Source organism: Caretta caretta, chromosome 10 (assembly GCF_965140235.1).
Source record: "Caretta caretta isolate rCarCar2 chromosome 10, rCarCar1.hap1, whole genome shotgun sequence".
NCBI lineage: Eukaryota > Metazoa > Chordata > Testudines > Cheloniidae > Caretta > Caretta caretta.
In genome coordinates, this window is record NC_134215.1 from 60,898,327 (window position 1) to 60,923,224 (window position 24,898).

Sequence of the window (24,898 nt, forward strand, 5' to 3'; positions counted from 1 at the left end):
AATATAGTCCAAGATGAGAGGAATATCTGTAGTTTCTCAGAGAACGCCTCTTTGATGTGTCCAGGAAGAAAAGTGCTTCCATTTAGCTAGGTACCATCTAGTAGAGTCCTTAGAGAGGATGTCTTGTACGGCTGCGGAGCATGAACGTTCTAAGGATGATGCCCATCCAAATACCAAGCTCTGAGGTGGAGTGGATGCAAATCAGGGTACTTGATCTTGCTGTTGCACAGGGTTAGAGCTTGGGAAATGTTGGGAGGATGATTAGTGGTCAGGATGCCATGTGTAGGAGATTGGGAAACTAAAACTGTCTGGGCCAGAAGGGGGCAATCAGGATGGCCGGTGCTCTGTCCTGACAGATTTTGCATAGAACTTGTGGCAGGAGTGGGAGCAGAGGGAAGGCATAGTTGAGCTGGTCCAACTAAGGAAGAGGCAGAGCATCACCCTGGGAGTGATGACCTAGGGCTCTTTTGGAGCAATATGTAGTTCATTTCTGTTTGCATGAGAAGTGAACAGGTCCCTGATTGGGGTTCCCCAGAGACTGAAAATATTGTGCAGTACCCAAGCTCCCACTTGTGGTTGACTGAAAAATGTGTGCTGAGGGAGTCTGCAAGCACATTTTGCTTTCCCAGAAGATAGATGACCAATAGGGTGATTTGATTGTTGATACACCAGTTCCAGAGGCTGACTCCTACACACAAGGAGGCAGATCTCACTCCTCCCTGCTTGTAGGTGTAGAAGACAGTTGTAATGTTGTCTGATGTGATAAGGACACAGTGAGTGTGGATGAATGGAAGAAAGGACTCACATACTTTCCAAACTGCTCATAACTCCAGGATATTGACGTGCATTCTGGACCCTCAAGATATACAGGAACTTTTTGCTGTGTGGCTGTTAATGTGGGTTCCCCAAGCTAATAGGGATGTGTCTGTAATAATGGTCCTGTCCAGAGAGGTGGAGAGAAAAGGAGATGCCCATGCATACCTGACAAGGGTTTGTCCACCATAGCAGGGAAGACACTACCTTGGCCGAAACTGTTACCATGGAGTTCATGGAATGGTGGTTTGGGGAATATACTGACTGCAGTCACATTTAAAGGTTGGCATAGATGCATATGACCTAGGAGAGAGACAGACATATCTTGAAAGGTACTTGAGGGTTGCTTGTGATGCGAGCTATGATATTGTTCATGGTCTGGAATCTGTCCTTGGGCAGGTACACTCTTGCAGTGATAGAATTCAAGGTTGCCCTGATGAAGTCCAGAGATTATGTGGTGCGGGGGGTGAGAACAGATTTTTTGGCATTTACACTGACTCCCACTGAGGAGAGAAGGTGTAGCATTATGGAAGTTGATGCATAGGCATGCTGGCGGGATTTGGCAACAAGGAGCCAGTCATTGAGATAGGGAAAGACAATGAACCCACAACATCTGACATGGGCTGCTACTACTGAGACTATCTTGGTAAGGACTCTCTATTCTGAAGGGGAGTACTCTGTACTGAAAATGTTCGGTGCCTACCATGAATCCGAGGAATCGTCTCTGAGAGGGATGAATGTCTATGTCATATTGAGAGCCATGAACCACGTGCCCTTTTCTAAAGACAGGATTATAGTGGCCAGCGTGACCATATGAAAACTGAGTTTGGGAATGAAGTGGTTGAGTTGGCAGAAGTTGGGATTGGTCTCCAACTGCCCTTCTTTTTGAGTAATAGGGGGTAAGCTGAATAAAGCCCTCTCCCTTGGTATTGAGGAAGGATGTGTTCTATCGCTCCTCACTGCAACAAGTAGTTCAACTCTTGTTTGAGAATATTCTTGTGAGAGTGGCCCCTGAAGGAGGATTTTAGAGGAGGTAGGGATGCAAACTGTATCCTATACCCAGAGTGGATGATGTTCAGCACTCACGTGTCTGTTGTTATTCCATTCCAAGTGTTGAAAAAGAGTGCTAGACAACCCCCAAATGGTGTGTGGGGGTTGGGAGGTGTTGTGCCTAATGTTTTGTGGTTCTCAAGCACCCATCAAAAATAATGTCGAGCCAGGGGTTGAGGTTAGGATGCAGAGCCTGTTGCAGTGGGTGTGAGGAAGCAGGATTTTTGAACTCTCTGTCTCTTATGTGGTAGTTTCACAGAGTCTCTGATGGAAAAACTGCTGAGCCATATGTTTAGATCTGAATGATCGGCAGTTATTCCCAATGAGTGTAGGGTAGCCTTCGGGTCCTTCAGGGAATGTAGGGGCTTGTCCATCTTCTGGTTGCAGAGGTGTGATTCAAAGGGGAGGTCCTCAGTGGTATTCTGGACCTCTCTAGGGAGCCCTGATGCATGGAGCCATGACTCCCTGAGCATGATGATGGCAGTAGCCATAGCTCTAGAGGAGATATCAGCACCATTGACTGCCGCTTCTGGAGAGCCGTCTTGGCTATTAGTTTGCCTTCATCTGTCAGAGCTTGGAAACAAGCTCCGTCTTGCTGTAGAATGCTGTCAATAAACTTGGCATAGTTCAGGAAATCATATTTAGCCATTAGTGCCTGGTAATTGGCTATCCTGAACTGGAGGCTGGATGATGAGACCTTTCTCCCCAGCAGATCCAGGCATTTGCCTTATCAGTGGGAGTAGACCGGGGATATTGCTGTCTAGCACTTTCAGAAGTGGTCTGGATCAGCAGTGAGTTGGGGGTGGGGTGAGAAAACAAAAAATTCTGCTTCTTTCGCTGGCACATAATAACCTTCTCTGACCTTTTAGGGGTATGAATGCAGCTGACAGGGGTGTGACGAACTGTCCTAGCTTGCTCCAGTATGACTTCATTAATGGGGAGTGATATTCTCCTGGATTCGGATGTGTGGAGGATATCTAAGAATTTGTTCTGGGAGTCCTGGACTTCTTCAAGAAGAATCTGAAGTTCTCCAGCAACTCTGTGAAAAAGGTCTGAGAACTGCCTGAAGTCATCGGGGTTGTGTGGGGAGAATAGGAGTTACTGCATCCTCTGAAGATGAAGATGGTAGTCTTACTGGTAACAGTGGAACTGCTGGATCCAGAGAGTAATGTTCCTCCTCTTCTTCTATCAGCTCTCATGGCAGATCTGAGTGTCCCCTTAAAGAGGAGACAAAGGGTGACTCCCTAGCAATTTGGATCAACTCTGCAGGGGGGTACTGATCCCCCCAGTATGGCCAGTAAGAAGGGGTCTGTAGGTGGTCATGGGGCCCCTAAGGCATGGGGTACCAGCAGCTCAGAGTTAGATGAGGCAGAAGTTAGTCCTAAACAGGTGCAGATCTTTTGGGTGGTGGAGGATAGGTAGGATAAGAGAAGAAAGACTTCTCAGGTGGTCCGGAATCTCTGGATGAAGAGAAGGCTGATTCCAACTCCAGTGGTGGTATGCTTGATGTCACTGGAGGGGAGATGTATTCCGCCTATGGGATGGGTGATAAACTCCTTCCAGCAGTCTACTCCCTTGGTGGAGTTTTCTTCCTGGAGAAGGAGGGGATTCCCAGATCCAGAAAAGCAAAAATGTCATGTAGGGTGGCAACGGATTCAGACCTCCCCAGTGAGAGGACCATCCACTTGTTTGAGTCACCAAAGCCAACGATGAGGGAGATGCCCGAAGTTAACAGTGATCAGATTTCATTGGTGCCAGTGGATCCTAGGGTTTGGGAGGTGCTGAGGATGATCGTACCAAAGGCATGTGGTCTGGTACTGATGCAGCCCAATACTTATGGGCTTTCTTATAATACCTCTGGTACCTAGGACATACTAAGCCCTCATGGGCCAAGGTGAATGGCTTACTTAGAGATGAATCAGACTTCTCTGAAGTGGATTTAGAGGAAGACTTAGTCACATGCTAATGAGAGTGCTTCCTGACGAGATCCCACATGTGAGGGATATATTCACCCACACCAGAGTCGGAGCTTGCAGGCACACTCCTTGCTGAATTAGGATGATGTATGGGGGAGTGCCCTGGCTTTGGTCCGATTGGGGTCTCATGGTATTCTCCATGAGGTATTTGCAGAGACAAAGTTCCCACCTTTCTCGTGCACAGCTGGGGAATGATTGGCAGATACTGCACCTCGCTGCGTTGTGATCTTCCCCAAAGCAGAACAGGCAGCACTGGTAGTTGTCGCTGACCAAGAAGGATTTCATGTAGAAAGCATAGAGTTTGAAGCCCAGAGTCCTGGGCATAGTCCGGTACCTGAATGGGTTGCATAGTGGAGGAGGTCCCCCCAGGAGAATAATCTAAACACTGAAGAACTATTTTCAGAGTAACAGCCGTGTTAGTCTGTATTCTCAAAAAGAAAAGGAGTACTTGTGGCACCTTAGAGACTAACCAATTTATTTGAGCATGAGCTTTCGTGAGCTACAGCTCACTTCATCGGATGCATATCGTGGAAACTGCAGCAGACTTTATATACACACAGAGAATATGAAACAATACCTCCTCCCACCCCACTGTCCTGCTGGTAATAGCTTATCTAAGGTGATCATCAAGTTGGGCCATTTCCAGCACAAATCCAGGTTTTCTCACCCTCCACCCACACAAATTGTAAGCTATTACCAGCAGGACAGTGGGGTGGGAGGAGGTATTGTTTCATATTCTCTGTGTGTATATAAAGTCTGCTGCAGTTTCCACGATATGCGTCCAATGAAGTGAGCTGTAGCTCACAAAAGCTCATGCTCAAATAAATTGGTTAGTCTCTAAGGTGCCACAAGTACTCCTTTTCTTTTTACTGAAGAACTATATAATTCTAACTGTTAAAACTGTTTACAAACTAGATAATTCTTATTTTGTAGGACAAAGCCCAAGCTACAGACCCTGAAGGTTCCAACCAGGACTATGTGGCGGTGAGGAGGAACTGGAAGAGATGCTCGATCCACACAACCCTTTATTCCCTCGGTCAGAGACACAAGATGAGCCAGGATGCATGTGTAGACCAGCAGACGCTACTTTCAAAATCTCTAGCTTCCAGGCACATGGTGTGCATGTGTAACCCACAATGGAATACACTGGGGACTATCACTCGAAGAAGAAAGTCAATTATGAATTAGCCTTTGCCTTTGAGCATTACAGTCATAACACCAGAAAACCTTTCCATCCATTGAGCAATATTTCACAATTATTACCCTCAAAGCCAGGCATTAACCATGAGCACATATTAAAGATCAACATGCTGGTTCAGCAAAGTGTCTTGTCTAAACCAGGACACCTCCGATTATATAAAATGCCAGTTTGGTACAAATCCTCACATCAAGAAAAAAACCATGTAAAAGATTCATGTCTTAGGAAAAGACCTGATTGTGAAAAGGAATGTAAGGGGTTGTGTTTCAGAGCAATAGATCTAGGTGGTAAAGTAGGCTATACCCTGTTTTTTCAAAGAAGAACCTCCTCTTGTATCCTTAAAACTTTTGAAATGACAAACACCTTTGTGAAATGCAGACTTTCAACAATGTTAGTTAACTGCAAAGCTCCTAATATAATTCCTAATATCATTGCTATGTAAATGGTAAAATGCTTTATATACCAACCTGAAATCTAAGGACCTTGCTAAACTAATTACTAATACAAAAAGCCATTTCAGTATAGAATATTTCTAATAACGGGGAATTAATTAAATTGGCATGATCAAACAACTCTCTCAACCAATTCAGGAAGAGAAGAATCATCTCTCCAAAAATTGTTATGAAGAATAAACAACTTCTTTAATAACTATTTAGACTAAACACACTAAGAATTCCTGAATCTTGAAAAGATTTTGTTGCTTTGAGAACTAAAAACTTTTAAGTTTAAATTTAAAATTAAGTACACTAAATTTTAACTATAATTAAAAGAAGTGTTCAGAATTTCTGAAATCAGAATTTCATTTCCTGTCAAACACCAATAAAATTTAATGACTATCTCACATAATGGACTAAATAAAAAGAAAGTTAAAACTAACGTTAAAAATGATCTGATGCTTTCTCCCCACAAAAACAACAACAAAAACAAAGGCAATTATAGAGTGTTGCATGCTTATTAGGCAGACTGCATGTTCAGGAGCTGAAGGTGTCACCTATGCCAACCCCCCAGGCCATGGAGCCAATGAAAGAATGGGAGCAACCAACTTTGAATCTATGCAAGTCTGAAAGAAGTGTGTTTTCATATAATTCCCCGGAAACAGGAAGGAGAAGGGTATTAAAAAACTCTGAAGTGAGCCCCCCCATTCCACCTCCTTCACCCAGCTGTCCTGCTCAAACAGCATGCCCTCCACAACACATTCTGCCCACCTGTACAAGCAAGCTACTACTGACAGATGAAAAAGAACAGAGAAGACTCAAGAGGAAACCAACACAGGAAAAACCTCCCCAATACTTCAACATGGATTGGTGAGAGAAAGTGAACTAAAACACTACCAAGGGATTAGAGTTAAAAAATCTTGTAATAATTTTGTTGAGTCATGGAAATGCTGTTGTAATTTAGGACAAACAGATTCTCCTGTTAATCACCAAATGGTTAGACCAGGGGTCGGCAACGTTTGGCACACGACCCATCAGGGTAATCCGCTGGTGGGCCATGAGACATTTTGTTTATGTCGACCATCTGCAGGCATGACGCCCTGCAGCTCCCAGTGGCTGCGATTCACCGTTCCTGGCCAATGGAAGCTGTGGGAAGCGGCGTGGGCCACAGGGACGTGCTGGCTGCCGCTTCCCGCTGCTCCCATTGGCCAGAAATGGTGAACCGTGGCCACTGGGAGCTGCAGGGGGCTGTGCCTGTGGACGGTCAATGTAAATAAAAATTCTTGCGCCCCACCAGTGAATTACCCTGACAGGCTGCGTGCCAAAGGTTGCTGATCCCTGGGTTAGACTATGTATTCCTGGAAAGGAGATAGGGAGTAAACATTGATAAACAAAGAAAGAGTGGGATTTCAATGGATTAAGGTTCTTAATATTGGTCAATTGTCCTGATTTAAAATAGCTCCTTAAATGGCTTATTATAAGTAACTGATTTCATAAGATTTAGATTGCTTACTTTGCCCAACTATAAACTTTTTAGCTTATCCATGATATGCCAAACAGGACCTAATATTTTTAGTAATTTTTAACATAAAATTCCTTGGCATCCAGCGATTTAAAATTACTCCTTTTTACCCCACACTTACATTTTGTCCAGAAAATCCATGAGAGGTCGCAGCACAATCTCAGCATCGATAGCAGCATTGTTCTTATTGGCTGATACGTTTCCATTTCCTCTCATCTGATTTAGCTCAAAGCTCATCTGTCTCACACACTCCTCAATAACAAGCTGGAAACTAAAGAGAAAAAAAGAGAGCGGAGGAATTATAGGACAGAAGATGACTATTTACGTTCTGCTCCATCAACTTCATCGATGAACACAAAATTATTTGTGAGCAGATATGAAGCCCACATGCTTAAGGCACTGTATGCTTTAGAAATTGAAAATAACCATTTCTAAGGAGTTATAGTTCGTATAAGGCCAAACAATATACTTACCATTGCAGTTTGTGTTTTGCTTTCCTTTTACATTGTCCATATCCCTACAGGAGTCCTAGTAACTATTTTCTGATAGGAATTACACAATAAGAAGGTGAATCAGAGACTTTAACTGAGGTATTAAGATAGACATCAGTGTTAGCCAGCACAATTATTCCTGCTTTTAGTTTTGGTATGAGGGGATTACAGACACAAGTTCTATTTACATGTATTTTTAAAGGGGGTGTTGTCAAATATTCTCTCTTTTTGGTAAATTTTATATTCATTTGGTGTCAATATCCTCCTTGAAGATAGAAAATAACAAGACTTCTACCAATTTGTCCTAGTTGGCTAAACTGGACTTTTTCTTGTCATGAGTCATGTGCCAACACAGCAAAGTTTTGTTTACTATTTTGTAACTAGTTAAGAGAGTAAAAATATTTAGACTGCTTCATAAACCTTTACGCCAGATGCATTTTATGGGAATATTTGGCATTTTAAATTCAAAAGTGGGGACAGATTTTCTATTCTGAAGAACTGACTTCCACACAGCTGAAAAACTAGAGGAGATCGGGGACTGATAGGTCTGTATAAATTAGTTCTGTTTACAAGTGTGGGAGTGGAAGTTGTTCTCAATTCCCGACAAATTGAGTTTACTGATTCAGCTCATTTCTTGTTTTCCTAGAGGTTCAATTCTCTTCTGATATAGCAACATCTGCCTGACAGAAAATCTAGGAGTGACACAGGGGCAGTATGGCCATAGTGAGGACTTCAACTGGTACATTTAAGCAGTGCAAAACTGAGTATTCAGAGTCTGCATCTGAGAAGTAAACGTACCACAAGAGAAGTAAACGTACCACAAGTACCACAGGGGCAATAAATATGATAATCAATTCTAAACCCATTCATAGTCAAGTTGAATAGATAAACCTGTCGCTAAAGAATCTACAAAAAACAATTAATAAAAGACCAAACAAGCTAAGTGAAAACAGACTGAAAAATCCCAGCTATTGTGCTTCACCACAAAAACCCAACACAAAAACCCACATGAACACATCTGATAGCCAAGAAGACAGAAGGCTTTTCTAGTGACATTTACTCAGAAACCAACTTTGAAATGAATAAAGGGGAGCCCCAAAACCAATGCATGGCACAGTTCCAGTTCCTCCTCAGAATTCTTCTGGCTGCCAGTGGTGCTCTCCAAGCCACCTCTTTTCTCATTCAGATTATGCAGGGAGTGGGTGTCCCCTAGCACCCAAACTGCTGCATCTTGTTCAACCACAGTTAGTTGAGGCAATGTTCGCTGCTTGGCATTATGGATAACTCCATCCTGAGCAAACTGCTGCCACACTTATTAGCTCAGCATGGCCATGTGGGCGGCCTCTAAAAGAATGAGAAGAGACTCAGAGGTGGCAGAAAGCCTCCTAGAGAAGTTTTACTTGGTTTTCTTCAGAGTAAGGCTATGAAGCTATCTGGGTGCCCTTGTGCTGATTTTTGGTTAGAGGGTGTCACAGGCACAAACTGTGGACAAATTTAAGGGAGAAGAAAGCACATGAGAAATGCACAAAGCCAAATTGGGGAAATTTTGACCAACTTTGGCAATGGGAATGAAGGCTGTTGGATGACTTGTGCTAATTCTCCTGGCTTTTCTGCAGAAGAGTGAAAAATATAGGCCCCTATGACCACTCGTTCTTATCTTAACAAAGTGGTAGATATTTTCTTTAAATTAAAAAACTATTTCACCCAGAAGATTATATCAATTTTAGGAAAAGTCAAACACGGGGCTTCATCTAGTTAATGGTGACCTTTTAAGACAGGGAGAGAAGAGACCACAGGGAGCTAGTACAGGTATTATCCACTATTTAATTCTTGGCTGACATTTCCCCTTCTTACTAAGTCACTTAATTTTCCCTATTATTTGGGTTGTCTCAGCCTATTAATGATCTAAGGCAGCCATGATTCTCTCTCAATTATATTTATTAAAACCAAGTGCAGCATCCTTTTCCATAGTTAATGAAGCCACACACCGAAAAGGATAACAGTCTACACAGATTGTATGTCTATGGCATTAACTGTTACTGAGCAACTAAAACTTTCACCTACCTCCCACCATTGCAGATTACTGAACAAGAATTCCTGAATTCTTATATTCCTTTCCCAAGCAAAAGCAAAAACAGTCCTATTGGTTTTGCTTCCAATAGCAAGACTCAGCTATGTTGCTGGTATAATGCAAGCCGCATTCTGGCCAGCCACATGCACACTGATTCAAGAGTAAAACTCACTAGCTGATTCCCGCAGAACAGATACTGGCAGAGCAAATGACTCAAGAGGGCTTCACAGTGACCATTTGAAGAAAGGTAAATTCAGACAGGCTACCTGAGTGGGGCAGGCCACTGGACAAAGCTGTCAGTCTCAGGGAATCAAAACACACACAGTAAAAGAGAGGTTGAACATTGTATTAGTTACGAAAAAATTGAACCATTTTTATCTTCCAGATGCAGAAAGTAAAGTTTCCAGCTGTGTTCCTATAACCCATTCATGCCCACACACTAGTTTTAGTGTTATTTGGAGGTGAGAATACTGCTGTATTTTCCCAGACAGACAGAGACACACACATATACATGCAATGGATCTGGCTACATTGGAGCAAGCTGTATGTGAAAAGACAATCACCCAATGTAGTCAATGGATTGGCTCTTTGGCTATGCACATCTGCCTGGTTTGAGGCACAGTGGAGTCTTTTTAATGGTTGCCATCACTGTAGCACAAATTCTTTAAGTACATTTATTACCTTGCGCCATAGGCGATGCTGAGCTCATCCAGTACGCTACTGAGTTTCACCTGAAGTTCTTTGAGAACAGCACTAGCGTCAGGATCCAGCTGGAAAGAGATTATGAGTAATGTTATTCTTCTGCATTCTTCTCACATGCAGTCTATTTCTCTGTTACAATTAATGGATTAGGCATTCCGTACATTCATTGTACTACACTACTAGAAAACAAATATGGAAACACCAACTAGAATAGGAAATGTTCAGTTAGCCTTAATGTCCAATTATTGTAGCACTAACAGTGCAGAATAAATTGTTCAAACGAAATAAGAAAGAATTACCTTACAAGAAAACAAAAGAGTATCATTAATGGGACTGGTATAGAACAGTTTACAAGATTATTAGAATTTCAGAAATCCCCTCAGCAAAGGTGATATATGCTAGCGATAACAAGAGGATCACATATGAAAAGGCCGACGGTGCTTGTTTTAATAACCAATTGTTTTTATATTTTTTGTACATAATACTCTTTTGTAGGTGGCATTTTTAAAATTTACATTGAAGGTGTTTCCACAGTGTGTCCACTAATGCAGCTTGGAGTAGAACATCTGGCAATGAGGACGATGGCTTGAGGACCACCCATGCTGCTTCTATTTACAGGACAAGAGGAGGGGAAATCTATTAACCTTTATTCCTTCATTGTATTCCTTAAAGCCACTAAGACACACATTGGCCCAAAATAGCTTTCTCTCAAGCACAGAGCAATAAAACTCTGTGGGGGAATCAGGAAAAAGTGCTGTTGTATCTTTAATACAGGTTCTTTCTCACCTTAGGGTGAAGTGAGGGAGCAGGAGAGAGAATTAATTGTACATTTACATCTCTTCCCAGGTACAGGGCTAGGAATCCATGCACAGACATTTTACCTGTAATGCATTCTTTTTCAAATCTCTATCAGAAATCATTTTAAATAATACTCTGAAATTAAAGAAAAGAACACCTAGATTTTTGTCTCCTCGAATCTTGAAATTTAGAAGAAAAATAGTTTGTGACCATCATAGGATACGACTGATTAAAAGAATGTCAGCATAGTTCATTTTAATATGAATTAATAACTGACTTCCTCTTTGGTTAGTCTACATTAGAATGTGATTGAATAGTCTTTAGTGATAATTGTCACATATTGCACCCAATCCTGAAGTAATTCCATATGCAGAAGTCCCAATGATTTCATAGGCAATGTTGCATTTGGAAGAAATACATATTCATGCTTGTCTGTATTTGTATTTATTTTTTGTTTTATTTATGAATGGGTTCGTTACTCTAGTTCCTGAGTGCTTCAGAACACCTTTGTAAAATAGGTAAGCATTATTATCTGTATTTTAGAGGTGGGGAACCTATGGTACAGTGCAGTTAGGTGTCTTAACCAAGATCACACAGGACAGCAGTGACAGAGCACAGACAACAACCCAGATTTGCTGACTCCTAGAACTGTGTTAACCAAAAGACTACTCATCCTCTTCTTATAGCGAACGGGTGCTCAAAGCCAATCAATCATGTTATCTCTATGTTTATTTTTTACAAGCACAGAAAATCAGAGATAAAAAAAAATTAACAAAAATCTGAGATAGTGAAAGAGTGGGGTTACTATATAGGCCACAGTCCAGCAAAGTCTGCACTTAACTATGAACACCAATAGTCCCATTGAGTAGGGCCTCCGGCGGACTAATGTGCTTAAAGTTAAGAAATACATACATGTTATCAATTTGATAATACAGCCAAGGGAATGTAAACAACAAAGAAGTTTGTGAGCTCAAAACCCTAGAAGCAAACACCTCTGAAGCTTGGTGAAGTTCAAGTGGACCTAGATCCAAACTTTGCAGTTGGTCTTCCCTCTGTAATAGGCTGAGCCAAAAGTCTGGATGAGGAAACTTGGACTCAAACCTTGTGGCTTGAACCAATCTCAAACTTTTATAATCTGAGAAACTCATCAATGTCGCTCTGATATTTACCACTGGACTGTTCAGAGAGGTCTTTTACCTCTACTCTTCCTGTGGATGATGTTTTTCCCACAGTAAAACACAGTTTTACTGACAGTGCAAACTTCTTCCTTAATGATCTTTTTCCTTAGTAAGTATGGCTGGTAAAAACAAACTAATCTTATTGAATAATTCATACTGGGAATCAATATTAGAGTTGGCTGAGTAATGCAAAGAATTTTCTGTGACTTGTTGCTCAATATATAGAAATGAACTTGATTAAGGCATTGCATCACCTTTGTTTTCACTTTTTACAAACATTTGAGTGATGGATCTATAACCACGGAAAAAAGATTTTAAGCACTTGCAACTTGAATATTCACCCGGCCAATGGGAGCTGCGGGAAGCAGCGGCCAGCATGTCACTTCAGCCTGTGCTGCTTCCCACAGCTCCCATTGGCCAGGAAAGGAGAACTGCGGTCACTGGGAGCTGCGGGGGGTGGAGAGGCGGTGCCTGTGGACGGTCAACATAAACAAAATGTCTCTCGGCCTGCCAGTGGATTACCCTGATGGGCCGCGTGCCCAAGGTTGCCAACGCCTGTGACATATAGCAAATATTAAATTTGCATATGCATATAAGCATTCACATTGAATGTGGTATATTTTATATGGAACAGGATATACTAGGTAGGCAGGGTTTTGAAAACCCCTTGCCAGAACCCTGGCATGCAAACAAAAAAGTTAGAAAAACAGCTTATCCCCCTCTTTGCAGCTAAAATCACAAAGCCTAATGAAATTACTTTGAATGAGCGGTTGTTATGATAACCAATAATTACAGACAAATAAATGTAATGTACGTACTAAATTTATCTGGAACAGGACACTGGTTGGCCAAAATGGTTTTGCTGGTGCAACTGCTAACTTTTGACTCTGTACCAATCTTAGACTATTTAAAGAGTGTGTGCAAGTTTTAAAATTCTTAGCAGATGTTCGTGCTCTCAAAGTGCAAGAAAAAGTTTGTGCAAAAACTTTGCAAAACTGGAGGTCATGGATAGAAAATCCAGCTTTCTGCATACTCACAGGCCATGCTTATCAGTGCAATGCCATTCAAAGGAGTGGAATATGAAGAGTTACACTCCTTGGTTGGATATATGTTATATATCTATAGGCATTTCAATGAGTTCAGGATTATAGGATTACTAAATTTGGAGGTACCATCAAATTATTTTTGTTTAATAACAGTGAATACTCCATGGGACAAAACAATAATCTAGGATGCAGCCAAGATGTGCATTTTTCACTCACTTTATCTCAGGCTCTTTGAATGCCAGTCAGGTCCCCAACATAAATTAGAGCGGCCCTCAGACAGATGGGATGCAAAATGACCCAGCCATGCTGCATTTACCCCAACCATGTCTACTGTTGTGTTCATGGGATTGTTGTGGATGTGGCTGTGGCCGAGCAGCCTCTTTGGGTTTGTCTACACAGCAAAGAAAAACCCGCGGCTGGCCTGTGCCAGCTGATTTGGGCTTGCAGGCCTTGGGCTGTTTCATTGCTGTTTAGACTTCCGGACTTGGGCTGGAGCCTGGACTCTAGGACCCTGTGGGATAGGAGGGTCCCAGAGTTTGGGCTCCAGTAGGAGGCGGCAGTCTACACAGCAGTGAAACAGCCCCACAAACTGAGCCCAGTGAGCCCGAGTTAGCTGGCATGGGCCAACCATGGGTTTTTCTTTGCTGTGTAGACAATACCCTATGGCGCCACACTTTCAAAGGCTCCTCCTATGCACAGGGCTGATCCAGTGGCTGGCTAAGATGACTTTCAGGAAGTTTTGTACTGGGGGAGTGGTGTACAGCAGCCCAAGGTATATCAGCGCATCAGGTCATTTATCTTTTATGGCTATGTCAATCCATTTGTTTGTTAACATGCAAAGCATGTTTGTTAACATGCACAGCATCACTAAAAAACCAAAGTAACTTAAATAACAATGTTCAGTGGAAATGGGAAGCAATTACAGTGCATAACTGTCATTTCCTTAACTGTTCTAAAACACTCAAGTCCACAATGTGACTACATTTTGAGACAGTGGCACAATACTGACAATATAAAATCACAACAATCTTACAAGAGAGTTTTGTACTTATAAAAGGTCTATTATCTTTCCAGTACTTTCAACAAGTGGTACTGATGTGTGGTATATAACATTTGCTGTTTTTTAGGGAAGTTTTTATGTAGAGAATGTCCTCTAGCAAAGCCAGAGTGTTCTGAATTCATGGCATGGACAACCCGCAAAGCTCGTGCTGGTTTGGCATTATAGGACACTCTACACAATGTAATAATAATACCTGGTTCACACAGAGCACTTTTCATCAGTCAGTGTCAGAGCACTTCACAAAGCCTGTGTCTCATTCTACAGAAACTGAAACAGAGGCATGGAGAGATGAAGCGACTTAGCCAAGGTAACACTAGTGGAGTGGTAGAACCAGGAATAGAACCCACGTCTGCTTAGTCCTAGTCCAGTGTTCTATACCCTAAACCACACTGTCTCCTAACAGAGCAGTAACCAATCAGGCAACTTCTTTGCCCATACACACTGTTTTGCAGATGATCCCATAAATGCCCAGGCATAGGCACTAAGATACTATAGGGAGCGGTGTGGGATAAGAACACAGACAGAGTTTTATAAAACCCATGCAAGTTTTTCTTCTACTAATGTTACTTGTACTAACATTTTAAGAAGATTGACTCCTACACTTTCAGAGTTGCATAGACTTCAGCTGCTATCAAATGATTGATTTCAAGGGTCAAAGTCATCTCTGGAGTAACTTTGTTTACCCCTGATGTCATCCTCCCTTGAGTTCAACAATCTGAGTGTAAGAAAACAATCAGAACTAAACACTAAAGTGAGGGAAGTGAGTGACTGAATCCTGGGCAGTTCTGAAATTTACAAGTTTGAATGCAGACAGGACTATAGCAGCAAAACCTGGTGGATCGAACACCTTTTGATATAGATCATCCACCACATTCAGAGGATATTGGATAAGGAGTGGTGGATATCCAAATATCAGGTATCTGGTGTAGGTTTTTATTCTTTATCAGATGATGAAGTGTGAAGTGTGGTCTGATGTGCTGCTGACAGTTTCATGGAGATGGAAATGAAGTCTAATGATTATCCCCCTTTTAAGGAAAAGAGTAAATTATTGGTAGAACAGACTGTCAGAGAGAGAAACAAAATGACCAGTGAGCCTTAACTTTTCAAATCCATTTAAAAAATGGAACATGAGTGCATGACCCATTCATTCCCCAACTGCTTGGTTCCATTCACAGTCCTATGCAGTGTGTGGGCTGGATCCTGAAAGAAATCTGTAATCTGATTACTTGTTAAGTGTCGTGGCCTCATTACTATACACATTTTGTATCAGCCATGGGAATGGCTGTTAACAGGTTAACTTCAAACACTTTTTTTCTACCAATTCTTAATTTACATAATAGTCCCATCTTGATAAATATTTCTGCCTTGTTAACGCCTTCTTAAATAATAGTTATTTTTTACCCAAAACAGAACACAGTTACTTAAAATTAGTTGGCACATTAATTCAAGATTATTAAATATATCATTAGTGGTTGGACTATTTCTGAATGTTAAATATAGGCAGAATAAATTTGCAGAACAACTAAAAAATTCAAGAAATATTTGTACATCTTTATTTGATTTCAAGATACTACCCGCCTAAAACTGATACAAAATTTTAAAATGTCCAAAGCTTCGAAATGTGTCAAAGAGCCTGTGAATTCTGCATGGCTGCTTTCTACATAATGGGTTAGCTATTCCCATCTGAAATTTAACCTGAACCAACATGTGCTAGTAAGGAGACAACACTGTTAATTGTAAATTTGCTAGAGTTTGCACAGGAAAGTGCAGGATGCAGACAAAAGAAACATCACTGAACTGGTCCTGACTGAAAGAAATCCAGCCAGACTGCTGTAAGTGTGTGGTGGGAGAAAGCTTTTTGCTTTAAATACACTGAGCTTGTTAAGTTAGGAATTAGCTTGCATTTTACCTTTTATTTCTTTGTAACCAATTTTGACCTTTATGCCTCATTACTTATAATCACTTAAAATCTAGATTTCTGCAGTTAATAAACTTGTTTTATCTAAGCCAGTGTCTTTGAATTGAAGTGTTTGGGGAACTCCATTTGAGATAACAAGGTTTGTGCTATACAAGACACAAACTTCTGAAGGAAAGTCTGGGACTGTGATTTTGCTGGTGTTGCTTTGTAGTATAATGCAAGGGTGGTAGGCTGGCTGGCTGAAGCACTCTTGCAGTATATCTGGGGGTAACTGACATGCTGAACACTGTGTGTGAACAGACCAGGAGTGGCTGCTCTCACAGTGGAGCAGTGTAAAAGGCACCCCAGGTTAGAGAACCGAAAGGACATAGCTATTTAATAGCCCAGATTGTACCCTGGATAACGTGACAAGGTGCTAAAACAAACTTTCCTACATATGTGGTTTCTTACATCTGCCTATTGTATTGATAAAAAAATTTGTGCTTCTGTTCCCATTCTCCTACCCCTTTTTTCCCACTGTGACAGATTAATCTTGTTTTGATTAGGGAGCATCTTTTATTTTTCAATACCCTGCTCGGTAGGCTAATTTGTATTTCTGCAATACAGATATGTATATTGTTCTGACAATTTTATGTTAATGGCTAGTGGCTGAGTGCCTATTTGTCTTTGTTTATGGAGCTCCCTGCCCTGTCATTCCCAACAGTCCTGCTTTGAATGTGGAGATTGTTGTTTTATTATAGGGTTTTCATTGCACCATTTGACAGGCAAACTGTCAAGGTTGAACACTCTTTCATGATGTAGACTTGAAGAGATTAACAGCTTTCAATTTTGTATAACATTAGTTTTGCTTTAACCAATACAAGGTTTTGTTTTCTGCTGAAAATTGTATCTGTCTTGTTGTGCCTTCCATGAGCTCAATAGGAAACTATTTTAACCTTGCTAAGAAACCACCGACAGGCTTTATTGCTTTGTTTCTTTGTATGTACTAGTTCAATAAGGCAAACTGGCCAGTAGAGTTTGTTCTTGGAATGTCTAGGGGATTCAGAATTCTAATTCGAGGGGAAACGTTTTAGTGACACTTCAAAAAGGAAAAAAGTTGAACATGAATGCACTTTCCTTCCAGAAATTCACTTGACAGGAAAACGTAACATTGAACACGGGCTATGCAGGCGAAGTATTTTATGCTTCACTTCATCACTGAGGGCAAAATCTTGAGTTCTTTATTCATTCCTTACTCCGGGTAAACTCCCTAAACTGAACAAGGACTTGACCTGAAATTCACCCCAAGGCCTAATTTAAGACCTGCAAAGGGTTGTGTGAAAATTGGGCTTGTGCCCTTTCTTACTACTTTATGGTATATAAGGAGAACAGAACTGTTTAAAGTTGTTGTTTTTTTTAAATTGTTTGTGTTTTCTCTTAGAGATAATAGGAATGTCAAATCTGGTCTTCCCTGATTTTGCTAGAGAACCTGTAGGAGGTTTCAGTGATGTCTATAAGCTTAATACCGTTAATTGATGGGCTGAGCATGTGGACTCTCTAATAAACCCTTCCTTTATCCAAAATGTTAATTAGTCTTTTAGGCTGAGTAGGTCTTATGAAAAACATTTTAAACAGATACTAAAAATCCTCTCCCCTCTCAATTGCTCAACTTTCTTTCTATTGGCTCTTGCAATGGCACCATTTCATTAGTTCTACAGTCATGAAGAATAATAATCTAATAATGTTCAGTCTTAATGGCATGTTTAGCATGTTTTTAGACATGAGAATGACTTGGCCATTTACAAGATTTGAAATGGACTGGTGACCATTTATCTAATAACTCCTGTGCATGGAAATCAACCTAACTTCTCCTAACATATAGCTATGGATACTAATAATTAGTTGCTTTTCACAATCTAGCTTTGAATGTTTAACAACATTACTGTTTAAATAATCTTTATCCCTAAGGAAAACACTCCAGTAGCAAATTACAGTACTTGAAGAATGTGCAACTAATAATCTACAGTGGAGATGCTCATTGTTGTTATTATTTGTAGTGCAGTACTGCCCAAAGGCCCCATTAATGGAAACTGCTAAGAGCACAGTTCCTAAATGTTATCATCTCAGGAGACAGCATCCATTTAAGCATGCACTTTGTGCATCACCACCATAGTTGTTTCATTTTCCCTCTTACTGGGTATGTCTATATATTCTGTCTCCCAGGAGAATCTCCTTGGCCTATTTCCCGCCACACTTGGATGTAGCTCCACTTCAAAAATCTCAAGCATTCTAAGGGAGAACCATAAAAGTTAGAGGCCACATCAACCATTCCTGCAAGAAAGTCATGAAAAAGGGACACAGGAGTCAGGAAAAGCTGTGGGTTTCCCATCACTTAGTTTTCAGAGAATCATTTCCGTCAGGTGAGAAGGTCTTTAAGGGGCACTGACTGGTTACTGGGAGGCCAAACAGGATCTGTAGCAAGACCTGATAACTTTAGAATCAGGGAGGGGCAAAAGAGGAGCTGGTACATCTGTACGAACCCCATCCAGAGGGTCATCTGCATGAGTTAATGCCTCTTTAGGTAATATGGACGCTGTAGGGGTGGGTGCTGTGGATGATCATAGAATCAAAGAATATCAGGGTTGGAAGGGACCTCAGGAGGTCATCTAGTCCAACCCCCTGCTCAAAGCAGGACCAATCCCCAATTAAATCATCCCAGCCAGGGCTTTGTCAAGCCTGACCTTAAAAACTTCTAAGGAAGGAGATTCTACCACCTCCCTAGGTAACGCATTCCAGTGTTTCACCACCCTCCTAGTGAAAAAGTTTTTCCTAATATCCAACTTAAACCTCCCCCACTGCAACTTGAGACCATTACTCCTTGTCCTGTCCTCTTCTACCACTGAGAATAGTCTAGAACCATCCTGTCTGGAACCACCTCTCAGGTAGTTGAAAGCAGCTATCAAATCCCCTCTCATTCTTCTCTTCTGCAGACTAAACAATCCCAGTTCCCTCAGCCTCTCCTCATAAGTCATGTGTTCCAGACCCCTAATCATTTTTGTTGCCCTTCGCTGGACTCTCTCCAATTTATCCACATCCTTCTTGTAGTGTGGGGCCCAAAACTGGACGCAGTACTCCAGATGAGGCCTCACCAACGTCGAATAGAGGGGAACGATCATGTCCCTCGATCTGCTCGCTATGCCCCTACTTATACATCCCAAAATGCCATTGGCCTTTGTCAAGGTTCCTCCCCCACTCTGAACTCTAGGGTACAGATGTGGGGACCTGCATGAAAAAACCTCCTAAGCTTATCTTTACCAGCTTAGGTCAAAACTTCCCCAAGGTACAAAATATTACACCCGTTATCCTTGGAATGGCCGCTACCACCACCAAACAATTACTGGTTACTGGGGAAGAGCTGTTTGGACGCGTCTGTCCCCCCAAAATACTTCCCAAAACCTTGCACCCCACTTCCTGGACAAGGTTTGGTAAAAAGCCTCACCAATTTGCCTAGGTGACTACAGACCCAGACCCTTGGATCTTAAGAACAATGAACAATCCTCCCAACACTTGCACCCCCCCTTTCCTGGGAAATGTTGGATAAAAAGCCTCACCAATTTGCATAGGTGACCACAGACCCAAACCCTTGGATCTGAAAACAATGAAAAAGCATTCAGTTTTTACAAGAAGACTTTTAATAAAAAATAGAAGTAAATAGAAATAAAGAAATCCCCCCTGTGAAATCAGGATGGTAGATATCTTACAGGGTAATTAGATTCAAAAACATAGAGAACCCCTCTAGGCAAAAGCTTAAGTTACAAAAAAGATACACAGACAGAAATAGTTATTCTATTCAGCACAATGCTTTTCTCAGCCATTTAAAGAAATCATAATCTAACACATACCTAGCTAGATTACTTACTAAAAGTTCTAAGACTCCATTCCTGGTCTGTCCCTGGCAAAGAGCAGCACACAGACAGACACAAACCCTTTGTTTGTCTCCCTCCTCCCAGCTTTTGAAAGTATCTTGTCTCCTCATTGGTCATTTTGGTCAGGTGCCAGCGAGGTTACCTTTAGCTTCTTAACCCTTTACAGGTGAGAGGAGCTTTCCCCTGGCCAGGAGGGATTTCAAAGGGGTTTACCCTTCCCTTTATATTTATGACAGCCTTCTTGGCAACAAGGGCACACTGTTGACTCATATCCAGCTTCTCGTCCACTGTCACCCCTAGGTCCTTTTCCGCAGAACTGCTGCCTAGCCATTCGGTCCCTACTCTGTAGCTGTGCATTGGGTGCTTCCATCCTAAGTGCAGGACCCTGCACTTATCCTTATTGAACCTCATCATATTTCTTTTGGCCCAATCCTCCAATTTGTCTAGGTCCCTCTGTATCCTATCCCTGCCCTCCAGCGTATCTACCACTCCTCCCAGTTTAGTATCATCTGCAAATTTGCTGAGAGTGCAATCCACACCATCCTCCAGATCATTTATGAAGACATTGAACAAAACCGGCCCCAGGACCAACCCCTGGGGCACTCCACTTGACACCGGCTGCCAACTAGACATGGAGCCATTGATCACTACCTGTTGAGCCCGACAATCTAGCCAACTTTCTACCCACCTTATAGTGCATTCATCCAGCCCATACTTTAACTTGCTGACAAGAATACTGTGGGAGACCGTGTCAAAAGCTTTGCTAAAGTCAAGAAACAATACATCCACTGCTTTCCCTTCATCCACAGAACCAGTAATCTCATCATAGAAGGCGATTAGATTAGTCAGGCATGACCTTCCCTTGGTGAATCCATGCTGACTGTTCCTGATCACTTTCCTCTCATGTAAGTGCTTCAGGATTGATTTCTTGAGGACCTGCTCCATGATTTTTCCGGGGACTGAAGTGAGGCTGACTGGCCTGTAGTTTCCAGGATCCTCCTTCTTCCCTTTTTTAAAGATTGGCACTACATTAGCCTTTTTCCAGTCATCTGGGACTTTCCCCGTTCGCCATGAGTTTTCAAAGATAATGGCCAATGGCTCTGCAATCACAGCCGCCAATTCCTTTAGCACTCTCGGATGCAACTCGTCCGGCCTCATGGACTTGTGCACGTCCAGTTTTTCTAAATAGTCCCTAACCACCTCTTTCTCCACAGAGGGCTGGCCATCTACTCCCCATGTTGTGATGCCCAGTGCAGCAGTCTGGGAGCTGTCCTTGTTAGTGAAGACAGAGGCAAAAAAAGCATTGAGCACATTAGCTTTTTCCACTTCCTCTGTCACTAGGTTGCCTCCCTCATTCAGTAAGGGACCCACACTTTCCTTGGCTTTCTTCTTGTTGCCAACATAGCTGAAGAAACCCTTCTTGTTACTCTTGACATCTCTTGCTAGCTGCAGCTCCAGGTGCGATTTGGCCTTCCTGATTTCATTCCTACATGCCCGAGCAATATTTTTATACTCTTCCCTGGTCATATGTCCAACCTTCCACTTCTTGTGAGCTTCTTTTTTATGTTTAAGATCCGCTAGGATTTCACCGTTAAGCCAAGCTGGTCGCCTGCCATATTTACTATTCTTTCGACTCATCGGGATGGTTTGTCCCTGTAACCTCAATAGGGATTCCTTGAAATACAGCCAGCTCTCCTGGACTCCTTTCCCCCTCATGTTAGTCCCCTAGGGGATCCTACCCATCCATTCCCTGAGGGAGTCGAAGTCTGCTTTCCTGAAGTCCAGGGTCCGTATCCTGCTGCTTACCTTTCTTCCCTGTGTCAGGATCCTGAACTCAACCAACTCATGGTCACTGCCTCCCAGATTCCCGTCCACTTTTGCTTCCCCCACTAATTCTTCCCTGTTTGTGAGCAGCAGGTCAAGAAAAGCTCCCCCCCCAGTTGGCTCGTCTAGCACTTGCACCAGGAAATTGTCCCCTACGCTTTCCAAAAACTTCCTGGATTGTCTATGCACCGCTGTATTGCTCTCCCAGCAGATATCAGGAAAATTAAAGTCACCCATGAGAACCAGGGAGTGTGATCTAGTAGCTTCTGCGAGTTGCCGGAAGAAAGCCTCATCCACCTCATCCCCCTGGTCCGGAGGTCTACAGCAGACTCCCACCACTACATCACTCTTGTTGCTCACACTTCTAAACTTAATCCAGAGACACTCAGGTTTTTCTGCAGTTTTGTACCAGAGCTCTGAGCAGTCATACTGCTCCCTTACATACAGTGCTACTCCCCCACCTTTTCTGCCCTGCCTGTCCTTCCTGAACAGTTTATAACCATCCATGACAGTACTCCAGTCATGTGAGTTATCCCACCAAGTCTCTGTTATTCCAATCACGTCATAATTCCTTGATGGCTGGTCTCCTGTTCCACTCCCTTCCATATTAGCCCTGCCCCTAAAACAGCTCTAATGGAGGGAATTCTGTGGGGCTCCACAGAGAAGAGAATGATTCCTTGGAGACATGCGCCTTCCCTCTCTCCTCCAGGAGAGATCAGTTGAATCTCAGTTCCTTCTGTTCACAGTCTGGGCCAGAATTAATTATTATTATGGAGTCCATACTAAGTCAACACCCAAACCTTAGTGTGATCTACCACCATCACTCAGGGGTGTGAAAAAAAGATGTGTGCTAGACGGTTAAAAATGTCTTCAAAACATATTTTTTTTTAGAACAGAACATATTTTTTAGGTAAACAGTTCTCTTGGGGCAGATCTAACCAGGCAAACTGAACAATGAAAGAATCCTGCTATACTGAAAGTGAAAACCATTTACTGTGCTGGCAAATGTAAACTCAGTTGTGGCTGTTTCTGCCCAAATTGCTGTTCCCGTTCCACCTTGCCCACATGTACTGAGAATGCATCTCAGTGCTTTCTTACAGACCAAAAGCTCTGAGCAGATAATAAACGTGTGACTTTTGAAAAGGTGAATTTGGACACATTCCCAGTACATGCAGTACATCTGCCTGTCTAATTTATGCCTCAGAAGATGAGCCTGAATAAGGCAGCAGTGAAGATGATGATTAAACAACTTGAGAGGAAGTTACTCTCCTCTTCTCTGAAAGAACTGTGGGTAAATTCTGGCCAGCCTTGAAAATACTAAATTAAACCAGTGAGCCAAAAATGCACATCTATATATTCCATTCCACAGCCCATATCAGCACCCAGTGACTCAGAAGACTTATTCTAACTGCTCTCTCTTCCTGCAGTCTTAGCAGATGGTCCCTTGGCAGTGGAACTAGCGTGGTTTCCAGTATATATGAATGGAGCCAGAAAGGCCCATGGTGCTTGCGCCTTCATGGGGAGGAATGCATGGATTCTTTGGTGCTTGCTTTTTTTGGGCAGAGGCCAGCATATGGAACATGGAGCACTTCTTCAGCCATTTCTCCTCTGCCCACCTGCTTATTTATTTGGATTATTACTGGGCTGAGAACCTTGCCTGGGAAAATCTGTACATGCTTTTCTGCACTGGTTGAGCCACATCAGTGGTAGGAGCAGTGAAGGGCATAGCGTAGACAGGGCATTGCCATTATCAGCACCATGCGACATGGGCTACCATAACTTCTACCATGACTGGTACAGAAACATGTTTATGAAGTTACCCATGGATGGAAGACACATCCTAATAATTTGGCTCCCTTTTTCATATAATTGCAGTTTACATATGAACTAAACTAAGAGCAGTTCCATGAGGCCACTGCTGAACCCACACTTTGTATATCCAGTGGACTCAACTAGCCATTTAATACTAGCCTGACTCTATTACTTGTTCTGCATAAACTGAACGTTTGGGTAGTAAATGCAAACATAAACCCTCTGCATTCTCCATTCCCAAACCCAGACTCTCTCATTCAGTACAGAAAGACGTACCTGAACACCATTACAGGGGCAGTAGGATAACAAACTTGCTTCACAAATGGGCAGGTTTTTTCCAAGCTATATTTGTTAACACTGAGTACAGCTGAGCTGAGCTGAAGTTGTCTGGCAGTTTATTGCATTCATAGTGAGCAACAAAAACATCTTGCTTCTCTAACGCAAATACAACTGACTTATAAAATAAATTGTTAGGCCCCTGAGCTGGGCACCATTATTTGAATCAGCTCTCTCAGATAAAATATTTTCCTTTTCTAAAAGATTACTTGATTTAAAAGCAATGATGGAAGAAAAACCTATTTTGATCACCTACCAAACGTACTTGTTCCCCTTACTTTGCGCGCACATGAGTATTTAGAGCAAGAATTAGGAACGTTATTAGGTTCTGAGAGTTACCTTGGTAAAGCCATTTTCTTTCTCTGGTAATTAGTGGACCAGCTAGTCTAAGCCCATAGAGACACAACATCATCTGTCAACGTATTAAAATTCTTGCACGGAACAACAACTTCAAAAAGCTTAGTGTTCCACTCTGACTATAATATGGGCCCAATCCTGCATGCCCTCTCTTGTAAGCATAACTCTTATTTACTTTAGTGGGTGCAGTGCATGTGGAACATGAGTAATTTGTCACAGGAAGGGAAAAGTATATCGTATTAAGTAGAAGTATAAACAGAAACATTTAGTTCTAGAGTCTTTAATTCCACCTGTCCTGGAAGGAAGTTTTTTTTTTTAAAAAACAAGAAGGCAGTGAACTTTAATGGAATTCACCCCACAAGGCAGTGGTCATTTTAAAGCTCCAGCATTGAGTTTAGTAAATTGAA

At 42.1% G+C, this 24,898-nt stretch overlaps 1 protein-coding gene across 2 annotated transcripts in view; it reads right to left on the reverse strand.

Moving 5' to 3' along the window:
- UNC13C (unc-13 homolog C) overlaps positions 1-24,898 on the reverse strand; it is a 405,344-nt gene that overhangs the window by 59,189 nt on the left and 321,257 nt on the right. For both annotated transcript variants that reach the window (XM_048867013.2, XM_075133069.1), the window contains 2 exons: positions 10,237-10,325; positions 7,115-7,264 (listed from right to left, as the gene is read on the reverse strand). In XM_048867013.2, coding sequence (XP_048722970.1) covers positions 7,115-7,264; positions 10,237-10,325 — 239 coding nt within the window. The remainder of the gene's footprint in view (positions 1-7,114; positions 7,265-10,236; positions 10,326-24,898) is intronic.